Here is a 12,696-nt window from a genome sequence, read left to right as displayed (position 1 = left end):
CAATAGGCATCGAGTGCGTCACAAACGTTTAAAGGCAAATATTTGGAAACATTAAATCATTTCAATATTTTTAATAGTAGTTATTTTAACGATTTTATTATTAGTCATTCAACGTATTTTTTTTCCCAATATCACATATTTATTTATTGTTAAAACTGAAATACTCTTATTGTGTAATGTGTAATTCACTAAGTGTATCCCGTTGAGTATTTGTATTTATCTATGCTAATTATTCTGCCATCCCTTTAATCTTTACATTGACATCCTACATTTGAATACCAAATATTCTGATTTACTGTAATATTCATATGCTCATTATGTGATCCTTGTTTTTTTTTAAAACATATAATTTAAACATACATTACAGAAATACACACAAAAGGACAACAAAAACTATAGAAACAGAAAAAAGAACGACCACAAAAATACACGAAATGACAACAGAAAAACATAAAATACACCAAAACAAACAACAAGAGACGAGATGATCAATAATACACAAAAATAACAGGGACATTTACAAATCCACACAAAAAATTCACAAAATTGCAGATTTAAAAAAGAAAAAGAAAAATCACAAATCGACAACAAAGAATACACAAAAACAAATTAAAAAAACATCCAAAATTACAGAAAAAATTAAATAAAATCAGAACGAAATGTACAAAATACACAATAACACTACATAAAAATAAAAATGTAATTAAATAAACCACAACACATACACAAATCGACCCTGTGTTAATGCTCATTTTTCTAAATAGTGAAATGAATGTTGATAACGTGGCCCTCAGATCAGGAAATCCCTGTTTTATGGCCCCCGCTGTAATAAAAGTTGCCCATCTCTGATATAACTTCTTTAACTCGTGCTACTTACTAATAGTCACCAGATGGCGCTCTAACGCATCAACACAAATCTGTTGAAAAAGGACTTCATTTGGCTTCCATCATCAATCATCACCAGAGGAAAGCCAGCTGAGATAGTTACAGTCACTTAGTGTTGGTTTCTGCAGTCACATCATAAATGAGTTACTGATAACAGAGATCCAAGCTCAGTCAGATATTTAGTACTTTAGTTCAGGGCCCAAATATGGACCAGTTCTACCTCAAGTGGGCCGCAGATTTTACGTTCAATTTTAACATTAATGTTCTCGAGTTTACCCTTCCACATATAAATATGTAAAGTATGTAAAACACCCACAATATCCAAGCAATAAGCGACAGATATCAGTTACATGTATTTTTTACGCGAATTAACTACTATAACTGATTGTTTGATTTCTAAATCTTCTAATTAAAATAATACTGTTAGATCTAAAATGTCTTCCTGCTTTGTTATCTGGAGGAGAGACCAGATAACAACTACTGGATAAATGAAATGATGACCCTGAGAGCCTGTTTTCTTATTGATTTCATGTGACTTGCTGATTCAATTGTGTTCATTTGAAATCTGTTAATAAATTGATCGATTGATTGATTGATTCAGCAAAGCAAAACCTCCGACTCTGTCTGAATGCAATCTCAGGTTTTAAAAAGCAAGAGTATCTTCACTCTATTCAGGGTTGTCTCTGGGTTGAGGGTTGTGGGTTTGAAACTCTGACTTTTGTATTTCTATATACTTTCTTTATACATAGATTTGTTGTTAGTTTTCTGAATGTGTTTTGCCATTCATGTCTTTACTAAGCCATAGAGGAATTTCAGACATGTATGTTTATAGAATGTGGGAGGTAGCTGAAGAAAACCCACACAGACATGGGGAGAACATGCAAACTCCCTGGATAGTGAATCCAGCACCAGGAACTTCTTGCTTTGAGGCAAAGGATCCGCGCTGCCCTTAGTTTGGTTTTCACCACATCATGATTAAACTTCTAAAGCTGTTAGTTTAGTTAAACTCGGGGTGGCTTAACCTTCCTAGTATCATTGGGGTTAATTTAACCCCATTCAATGTTTATCAATCAAAAAATACTAGTTTTGTTTCATATTTCATGACTTTCCCTACTTTAATGGGGACAATTAATTAAGCGTGTGTGTGTGTGTGTGTGTGTGTGTGTGTGTGTGTGTGTGTGTGTGTGTGTGTGTGTGTGTGTGTGTGTGTGTGTGTGTGTCTTGAAAATGTCCTCTAGGAAAAGGTTTACAGTCAGTGAGGTTTTGGAACAGCTCTTTCACAGTAAAAGTGACATAGAGGAGAATGTGTCTGAGACAGAAGTATGGTACAATAAAAGAGATTTAAAAAAAAAAGAGTAAATAAATATGTTTTTGAGAGGAAAAGAGGGTCCCTAACATCAATCAATATGGTTCGTCCTGTGAGAGTCATGAATGTGCGCCCCACTTTTGAAGAGATTTGGATGAAAGATTTCAAGATACACCAACTGTAAAACTGAGTTTGACCTGATGGTGGCGTTGGAGAACAGGTCAAGGTTTTATTGTCAACGAGTTATTTATGTCATCAACAGATAAACAAAGTGCCTGACACAAAAACTTAATTTTCTGAAAATATGTTACTGCGCTCCCTGGGGTCAGATTGAGTAATATTTGAGGAAAATAGGAGATTTAAATACTCTCTCTATGAATTATTGATTTATGTGACATGTTTTTTTTTTTCTCGTCATGTTCCTAATTTAGATTGCGTGCCAAGCAGAGAAGAATCTCTGGCTCCCACTGTCACACAAACAGACAAATGAAATGCAACTACAGAATGAAGGAATGGACAGCTGCATGGACAGAGAACAAGATGTCCTCCTAATTGGTCATTATTTCCTGGCTCATCTATATTTTCCTCCCCGCTAACCCCCAACACAGATGTGACGAGCGGATAGGAGAACAAAACAGGGAGGGGGGGGATAAGAGGGGTCTGTGGAGTGAGCACAGACCGTGAAACATTACAGGCTTTTGTTTAGGACGGGGACAGAGACTCAGTGGAAACCAGCAAAGGAGGGTGGAGGGGTCAGAGTTGAGACCTTCAGGTGGTGCTTGGAGTTTAGAGCTAGGAGACTACAGCACACACACACACACACACACACACACACACACACACACACACACACACTAATCCCTCGTTTCAGTTTCCCCTGCATGGAGCCTGGCTGTGTACGGAGGTGTTGCTTGATGTGGATCTGATCTGATCTGTACTGGTAGACACTGCAGCACTGGGAGGGGAGAGGGCAGGACACTTGGTACTGAGGCTGTTACCTTGAGGGTGGAACAGAGAATATGACTGAAACAATCACTGCAAGCAGAAGGCAACACATGTATAAAATATCTGATGGATTAGATTATCTTGTTGCATGTGCTATGCTGTAATTTTGTGATTTTCGAGGAAATACGGATCTAATACATTGATTCTGGATAAGTTTGAAAAATAATAAAATTCCTATCCCTCATTATTGGTGAAATTTCAAAAAATCCATATCTCAGTTCATAATTGACCGATCTTTATGAAATTTGACTAAGTTATGTCAGTTTGGTTCCTTTCATCAGGATTGGATCGAGATTGCATATTTCATTGCGATCTTTCTAAAAAATATGGGGGGCCCCATACATTTAGACCTACTGTATTGTTATTAATGGGGCTGAAATTGTTTTTAGCAGAGGTTTGCATTCACTGAGTGCTTGTGGTATTGTTGTTACAATTGCTGTCAATTAGGCAAGTTTCTTGTCACGTGTAAATGTTTGCGTCTTAAAACTTATTTAAAATGTTTTTCCTTTGCTGCTGATAATCACACCAGTGCTGATATTCAGCACAGCAACACAACATCTAGTGTGATATTGCTTTTATACAACAGTTCTATGAGCGCATTGTATTAGTTTAGAGTATTAAGCAAGAAGACTCACCTGGTTTGAGCTGATGCATCCAGCCCTCTGTCCTTCCCTTCCTCCTCCTCTGAGTCTGATGACAGTTCATTATTTAGATCCTAGGTTCCCAAAGATGAGTACGGGTACCCCCAGGGGTACACAAATTCTCATAGGTGGTACGTGAATGGAATTTAAAAAAAACATGAATTAATGTACCTACGTTTGTACTTTGTACACGACGTATAACTCATACATAAAGTATGTAAGGTGCCAACAATATCCAAGCAATAAGTGACATATCAGTCCCTGCAGGATTTTCTGTTTTAAAAGTTAATTAATTTTGAGACCAATTTTTATTTAATTTGGGGAAATTATGTGAAATAATTGCAGGAAAATTGACTTCTTTGAACAATTTTAAATTTGAAATGACTGGAGTCATGGGAAAAGCGTGGGAAAATTGCGATTCTTCAAATATTGTGGAATTTACATTGAATTTGTGTATTTAGATATCTGAGATTTCCTAGCTGATTTATCTACAAGTGAATTATTTGGTAATCTAGACAATAATTTGTGTTTTTTCTGTCTTTTTAACTTTCTCCTGCAGGCCGAATTTGATGGTCTAAAGGGCCAGATTTGTGCTGTAGGGCTGCATTGTACTATTATTATGTTTTTAAATGTGCAGGAGTAGGGGGTACATGGCTTCAGGAAATTCAGGTTCAATGTCTGAAGGGGTACGAAACAATGAAAAGTTTGGGAAACACTGATTTAGATCAATTGTTAATTGTAGAAATATGTCCATCATCAATTGTTTGTCACATTCTAAGATAGTTAAATAACAGTGACTAGAAAGCCTGTACAGCGGAATGATAATGTCTGTAAAAAGTTTTAGTGCTGTTATACTCTATATCAGCACTCATGGAATGTCTCTCGTCCAATCAAATTGCTTTGTCAGATTGAACTGTCGTATAACTTCCAATATCTGGCAAAGAGGATATTTGGTGTTTGGTGGAGGTTTGCACTGTCTGAATTCTCTTGTCCTATTTATTTAAATTATTTGACTAAAAGTTTTGATTATAAAACATTACCGAGATAATCAGAGGGAAAAGATAATTAGCTTTTAGCCTTTTTTTTATTGATCTCAAGCATCTGTTAGCAATACGAAGGCAGCTATCGATGGTTCCAACAGGTAAAGAGCAAAGGCACAGCTCAGACAAACAATCAGTGTCACGACTACATAGTTTTTTTGTGTTTGTGTGTTTTAGTTTTAGCCCTACTGAGAGTCCAGCAGAGAAGTGTGGGTCCAAGAAGCAACAGGCAGAGCAGAAGCACCAAGTCCACAGAGTAGTCCCTGTACCAAGGTTGACCATGTGACGCTGGTTTTAGGTGACTTCCTCCTCCACTGTGTAAAATGTGTTCAACCCACTGAACGAGTCGGACATCAGGAGCCACAGGCTGAGATCTGTGGATCCTACTGAGGAGCAACGCAGAAGACTTGAACCTACGGGAACACAGGAGGTCTAGGACATTACCAATGTAAGTCATTCATCCTGTAAAGCAGGGGTGGGGCCAATGATTATTGTAATCACAAATGATTATTAATTCCAACAGAGGCGTATATATAATTGTAATTGTAATTTTGAAAAAATCTGTTGCCATCATAATCGTAATGAAATTGTAATTGATTTCAGATTGTAATTGCAATTGGCATGAAAATTCTATACAAATTGTCAATTATAATTTATCGCAAAACTGGGGAACCATGTTACAGTTCTATGTACAGTTCTACACACATGTAGTTAACAATTGATAAAATATGTTTCTATCAAGTTTTCTCATATTTTACCATTTAAAAAAAGATATAAATCTAAAGCTGTACTATGGAAGTGTATTGCATTCACTTGGAAAAAAAAATCAGTTCTTTCTGAGTAGTTTATTCTGTTTGTCAAGCTAATTCTTTTTCTGAATAAGCCTTTTCACACTCTAGAACTGTGCATGCGTGACCTGGGGGTCATAGGTCGAGAGGTGTAAAAAGGTCAACACGCTCGGTCGGTCTGTTGACACTGCCAACCTAACTTTGTTTGTCATTTTAGTCCAGACATCTTTAGTGTTTTAATAGTGTTTGTATTATTCATTTTTGGCCGGCCATGTTTGCACTCAATAAAGAAATAAATGCATCTGTTGTTTCAAATGCCCGCAAAACTCAGGAATAAAATAGCAACAAAAACCAGAAAAAAAATTAGTCCCAAAAACAGAAAAGAAAAAAAAAAATAGCATGAAAAACAGAAAAAAATAGCATAAAACAGGAAAAAATAGCCCAAAAAACAAACCAAAAAAAAATTATTCAGAAAAAACATCTTTTTTCTTTCAACTGAATGCAATATGCTTCCATACTAAACCGGCAGAAAAAATCCTCAGACACCCACTTATTAATACCAATATTTTCATTGATTGGGAAGCTTAACAAGGAAACTAAGAGATGAGAAACAAATTAGATAATAGATCATATTTTTTAGTGTATTTTACAGCTGATTTAAGACATGGGTCAAACTACCCATTATCATCAGAAATGCTAACAGAAAGCTAACACAAGAGGAAGGTTAACGTCTGTCAGGTTATTTATTGCAGGCTCAGTAATTGTGATTAATGGTAATAAAACTTTAGAAATTGAGTTGCAATTGAAAACGTAATTGTAACTGAAAAAAATGTAATTGACCCTAACCCTGCAATATGTAGTTGAAACACCAGTGGGGCCCAGTTGTCTCCACATACCCAGTGTCTTGTATGAGTGTATGAATCTTGGTGCTGAGCAGCTCCCTGGTGATGTGTGTGGGGTTGATGGTGAGGCCAAGTCCTTTTGTTTCAGCCCTCACCACATTATCAAACTGGTCTCCAAACAGAGGGATTCCCAGCACAGGAACAGCATGGTACACTGCCTGCATCAGGCTGTTTTGTCCACCGTGGGTGATGAAAAGACGCGCTTTTCTGTGGCCTGCATGGGGTAAACAGAGGAGAGAACATCATTACTGAGTGAAGAGGGCATGAATCTAGTATGAGCTAGTGTAGGGCACTCCCCTTGACTTAAAGGGGCCACAAATATGGGATTGTATCTGATCCAAGTATCAGTGTGTTTTTGATGTCATTTTGTGTGTTTCTGGTGTTATTTTGTATATTTTTCTGTCATTTCTCGTGTTTTTGTTGTCCCTTTGTCCTTTTTTTGTTGTTTGAGTGTTCCCGGAATCATTTAGTAAAATGATTTTCTCCTTTTGTGTGCATTTTTGTTGTTTGTGTGTTCTTGGTATTATTTAGTATCTTCACTTCATTTAGTAAATTTCACTCTCTTTTTGTATGTTTTTGTTGTTGTTTTGTGTGTTTCTGGTGTCATTTAGTAAATATTACTGTCATTTTGTGTTTGTTTTTTTTGTTATTTATGTGTTCTTGCTATCATTTAGTAAATCTCTCATTTTTAGTGTTTTTGTTGTGGTTTTGTGTGTTTCTGGTGATATTTTGTATATATTTTTTTATTAATTTTATGTGTTCTTGTCGTCTCTTTTTGTTTGCTTTTTTGTTGTTTGAGTGTTGGAATCATTTAGTGAACTTTTGTCCTTCTTTTGAGTGTTAATGTTGTTGTTTTGTATTTTTTTTGTTGAAAGTTTGTGCATTGACTTTTGGGAACAGCTCAAATAACGGGCCACCAGTTGCCCATTTCTGCTGTACAGTCTCCACATGCAGTAAAAGGCTTTATGTAAGCTTGCATAATATGGCTGTAGATAATGCTGAGCAGTGTGTTCATACCGAGCAGATCATTGACAGGCAGCCACTCCTGCAGCCGGACGTTGTCAGGCTTGTCCAGGTCTGATGGCCACAGCTGGGAATCATACCTGAAGACAAAACACATATTGAACCTGAATACGATCTGCATGTCACGATACAATATAGCCTGATACTAAACATCGCGATATATGGCGATATCAGTAATTACAAATTTCACCTTTACAAGTACAAAATGGTATGAAATACTTTATTCATTTTTTAAACTTGCAAGATATGTCATATGTTAGCGTAAATAAATGGGTTTTCTTTGTTAAAAAAACATGATAAAAAATAGATTTGGGCATTTTTTGGATCGATACGATAATCGTGCGGTGAAATATTGCGATATATTGCTGAATCAATTTTTTTCTTACACCCTTAAAAAAATTACTGTTTTTAAATCAATCCACAACATCTTCAGTCTGGTTTAGCATACATTTTAGTATTTACAGTATTCTTGTTCATACCTCCAGAGGACGCCCTGGGGGATCCTGGAGAACCCTGCGGTCAGTTCCACCAGCAGACGCTCCACAGAGACGGATGATACCATCGATCCAAGAGTCACAACAATGAAACCTGCACTTCCAAAGCTGGAGATCCATGACTCCAGATCCTGAGGAGTGGCACAGTTTGGCGTCATGATTATCAATCAGTGCATCTGTCATACTATCTAGTCAGACCACCTGCTCCAGAGGATTTGCTGGTTTATTGAGGAGACCCCCCACTAGCACAGTGTAGGGCATCAGAGGCTGGGGGAACTCCAGTGAGAAGTCAGTGTTGAAGGCCCACATTTCAGCCCCTTGGTGCAGCTGCCTCAGACCTCCAGGAGGTGACCCAGACTCCAGGTGACGCTCAGCCACGTCCTTAAACGTTGACCATATGAGATCTTCCCCTTTGATAGGATGCACAAGAGTTAATGTGACCGTACACAAACATGGTGCCATTTATCTCTGGTGTTGTAACATTCTCACCAACAGGAGCCAAGATGGAAAAAAGGAGATTCTTAGCCCGATCCCAGAGGTTCATTTGGTCTGAGAGCTGAGAACCAAACACAGGAACGTAGGAGACGGGGCTCGGTAGAGCAATGGATAGAGGACCATTCAGCATTCCAGGATAGAACGCTACGTATGGAACCCCTAACACAACAAAGCAACACTTTAACATCATTGACAGAGTTTAAACGTCAGTGCTGCATTATTTTAGCTGAAGTGAGGCTGTATTCTAAAGCAGGGGTTCTCATCCTTGGGGTTGCAAGACACTGGGAGGGGGTTGCCAGATGCCTTCAAGAAACAGAATATTTTCTGAACAATTTTTTGATTATTTTCACCCTTTTTCTGCAACTACACTAAACTTCCTATATTTGAATCTATTTTCATCACTTTTTCTTGCCATATTTTTGCTCCTTACATTAATCCCATTTCAACCACCTCTCCATCAAATTTCGGTGCTTTTTCTGCAACTTTTTCCACTTTCAAGACATTTAAGCACTTATAAACCATTTCCACCACTTTTCCACCTAATGTTGCATAAGATTTTTTAAGCAATTATTGACACTTTGAACTCTCTCTTTTTTTTTTTACCACTTTTTCTGTCCGTTTTTGGCCACTTTGCTAATTTCTGTGATTTTTAAAATCCCATTTCACCAACTTTTCCATCATTTTTGGTCATTTTTAACCCATTTTATTTCTGATTAAAACAAGGATTTACATCTTTGTAATGACTATATATCCCCCAAATAATAAAGTTCCTGGATAACAGTGGATATTATTCAGATGAATAAAAAATGTGGTTATCACAGATTCATAAAACAATGGACCATCATTTTGCTGACTTTATGGATGGACCCCAAAAATCTCTCCCCTTTATCCCCCCTTATAGATGACCCTGTCTCCACATGACTGTTCTTCTATGTTCATGTCTTCAGGTACAGTGGGAGTCCCCAGTCTTTCTCTTATTTTGGGGGTTGCTGGCTGAAAAGGTTGAGAACCACTGCTTTTTAAAAGATGGAATTGAATTTGAAGCAGAAAAAGTTAGCATTAAATACCAAGTTTATGAGCCAGGATGAAGGAGCACGGGTTGAATGCATCGAGGATGATGATGTCATACTTTTCCTTCTGGAGAAATGTAATCGTCTCTTTGTTTCCCAACAAGTTATCACACTGGTGCGACAGGTGCCCAACGAATTTCAAAAAGCCATTAAAGTGATCCCTGAGGAGAGGAAGGAATTTACATTTTACATTAAAAACCAGAGAGAGAAAAAAAACTGCTCATGTTGCACACTATCTCTTAATATTGAACAGCTTTTGTTTATCATTTTTGGCACCTTCCGAGGAAAAACTGTGACTGTTGCTCCAGAAACCATCCATTGTACTCCCTGATGTACTTTTCTCCCATAGACCAGGTGCTGGTCTGGTAACTATCAGCACGAGCCGTGTAGGAAAAGCCTGCAGGTGCAGAACGAGTGACAGCTAGTAATTATTACAGTGCTGCCACTTGTTCACAGGTAGAGAATAGGAGAAGATGATGCACAGCTGACCTGTAATGACTGGGTTCCCCAGCTGCAACAGCATGAGAACCTCGTGACCACGCTGGTGCAGGTTGTGAGAGATTTCATCCAGTAAAAGGTAATGGCTTCCTCCTGTAGGAGAAAAAAGGACAATTCAAATGTATTTTTACAGCGTATTTCATACACAAGGCAATTCAATGTGATTAAATGATTAAAAAGTGCAACAGAAAACATTTAACAGTTTAAAAATCAATAAGAACAATAAAATCAGCAGCAAAAACATTAAATCAACAGTAATATGATTAAAAAAAATCCCCCTCTTAGTCATACGCAGTAGAGAAAAAATGAACTTAGATTTAAACATGTATTAGCTGACAGTTTGTTCCACTTCTTTGCAGCATAACAACTAAAAGCAGCGTCACCCTGCTGTGAACTCTAGGCTCCACAATCTGACCACAATGCAGAAACAAGCTCTGACTTAGATTAAAACAATTTTAATAACCAATACAGTAGGTCCAAATGTATGGGAATCCACATTTTCACAAAAAATTACAATAAAATGAGCAATCAGGATCCAATTTCATTGAAACTGATACTAATAATTGTCTAATTTCATTAAGATCCGTCAATTACAAACCGAGATATGACGGAATTGGATTTTTGAAACTGATCCAGTATCAGTATATTGATCCAGATCCCCTTCAAATTTAATGGAATTTTCCATGGCGTACAAGGTCTATTTTTGGTTAAAATTTGGTCAAAATCAGTTAAGTAGTTTTAACGTAATCCTGATGATAAACGGATAAACAAACTAAGAAATAAACAAACGCTGGTGAAATTATAAACATTAGTCTCTTGATTTAAATAAACACACACACTTTAAGATAACTATTGATATAAGCAAAAATAATAAACAGGAGAAAGGGGATACACAATAAAGATTTATGGTCTGGGAACAATGGGACGCTTTGTAATTGTTGCACCTTCTCTTTTTAAGGTGAACCACTTTGTGTTGCATGACATGTTGGAAAAGTGTGAAAATTTAAAAAAAAAAATTGAATATACCGTACAATCATAAACATGATTTACAAACATTATAATGTAAAAAACATACAATTTCTCTATCATCATAAGCTAAAATCTGGTGTTTCTTATTTCTTAAACTTATTATTATTATAAACATTGATTTCTATTAAAGGAAAAGGCATTTCATAGATCAATACTCACCTATCAGGCAGATGGTCAGAATTTTGGCAGACTGGAGCAGAGGAAGAGTCAGCAGAGAAAATAGCCAAAATGCAACACCCATGATGTTTACCACAGAGCCATTCGCTGATCTAAAGGAAAATTGTCTGTTTCTTAAAAAATAAAAAAGAGCGATAATTCCTATTTCTTAAAGAAAAAAGAAAAAAAATTGAAAAAGTCTTTAAACTAGTAGCCAGGGCAACTACAAAAATGTGTCTGGAAGACAAAAAGTGAAAGGTGAAAAGGTCAAATGACCACTTGAAAAATATGATCCAATAGAAAGCATTAAAACAGACGGCCGTGACAAACTTTTAAAGGAAAAATCCTGAAACCTTTTGTGTTGAGCTCCAAAAATCAGCTCAGAAATCTTTGGAAAAAAAAAAAAATAGGAAAATGTGTCAGATTCTGACTTATTTTTCAAAGTCTTGGCCCCAAATATTCAGCTGGTGTTCTGTTAGCATATGATACATGTGATGTGAGCGATTAAAAGTTTTCTCTAAAGTCAGACTCGGGGAAGTCCGAGAGACCTGAAAGATTCTGCACAGATGATGAAAAAGGGGAGGGAAGAGAGGCAGCGTGATGGAGGGGGCGAGGGCGGCGTACGCAGAGCTAAAGCTCCTTCAATTAATTCAAACAATTAATAAAGTCATCAGGATTGAAATCACACTGAGATCCATCATGTATTCACTATAGAACAATGATGATGGGTGATCAACTTTGCTGGAGATGTTTTTTTACACATTTCGACAGAATATTGCAGTGTTATGCACTATAGTATTCGCTTTTTTAAATTACAAATAATGTTTTTTTTAAAAAATCTGAACATCTTACATCAGTGTCAAAGGTTTTCCATTTAGCTTGAATAGTTTTTTGATTTTTAACAAACTAGCGTTGAGTGAATTATGGTGGTGTGGGTGGGCAGCTTCTGGTAAGTCAGGCTTGACATGTAGGTTATGGTGGACAATGCACTCATTGTACACGCGGCTGATGCTCCTCTGTGTGTCAGAGAGGTCGTTAGAGAAAACGAGCGAGTCAGAGGAACTGCTGGAGTGTATCAAAGAAAGAAATAAAGTCTAAAGGGAGTCCATCCTGATACCATTCATAGGGACCAAACCTGGCAAATTACAAAAGAAATTAATAACGAAATAAATGTGAAAAATAACAAAAAGGAAATTTTTAAATTAAATACAAGTGGGAAAAATACAAAAGTTAAAAATTGCAAAAAAGAATATTGTCCAAAAATTAAATATAGATTGATAAATAAAAGTTTTTTTCATTTTTTGCTTTTATTCATTTATTTTATACGTATAGGAAATATTTTTGTTTTGATTTTATTTTTATTC

The 12,696-nt window shown here is 36.6% G+C and overlaps 1 protein-coding gene across 1 annotated transcript; it reads right to left on the bottom strand.

Annotated features, from left to right (window-relative positions):
* Nucleotides 1–4,805: 4,805 nt before the first annotated feature.
* On the bottom strand, nucleotides 4,806–11,455 carry LOC114469536 (UDP-glucuronosyltransferase 3A1-like). The gene is made up of 10 exons (XM_028457109.1): nucleotides 11,336–11,455; nucleotides 10,139–10,240; nucleotides 9,926–10,046; nucleotides 9,647–9,810; nucleotides 8,574–8,738; nucleotides 8,286–8,494; nucleotides 8,070–8,215; nucleotides 7,585–7,670; nucleotides 6,562–6,781; nucleotides 4,806–5,290 (listed from the first exon to the last, which is right to left on the bottom strand). The coding sequence occupies exons 1-10, from the start codon at nucleotides 11,415–11,417 to the stop codon at nucleotides 5,023–5,025; spliced, it is 1,563 nt and encodes a 520-aa protein (XP_028312910.1). The 5' UTR covers nucleotides 11,418–11,455; the 3' UTR covers nucleotides 4,806–5,022.
* Between the last annotated feature and the right edge of the window lie 1,241 nt (nucleotides 11,456–12,696).

Source organism: Gouania willdenowi, chromosome 9 (assembly GCF_900634775.1).
Source record: "Gouania willdenowi chromosome 9, fGouWil2.1, whole genome shotgun sequence".
Taxonomy (NCBI): Eukaryota; Metazoa; Chordata; class Actinopteri; order Blenniiformes; family Gobiesocidae; genus Gouania; species Gouania willdenowi.
Note: the sequence above shows the minus strand (reverse complement) of the source record. Positions and strands in the feature narration are given on the sequence as shown.

Bases quoted from the DNA above. Each gene is read 5' to 3' on its own strand.
- LOC114469536 (XM_028457109.1), bottom strand. From the start codon at position 11,417: ATGGGTGTTGCATTTTGGCTATTTTCTCTGCTGACTCTTCCTCTGCTC. The intron at 10,241-11,335 runs GTGAGTATTGAT...TTTCTCCTACAG, and splicing joins TCTGACCATCTGCCTGATAG to GAGGAAGCCATTACCTTTTA. The intron at 8,495-8,573 runs GTGAGAATGTTA...ATCCTATCAAAG, and splicing joins TTCCATCTTGGCTCCTGTTG to GGGAAGATCTCATATGGTCA.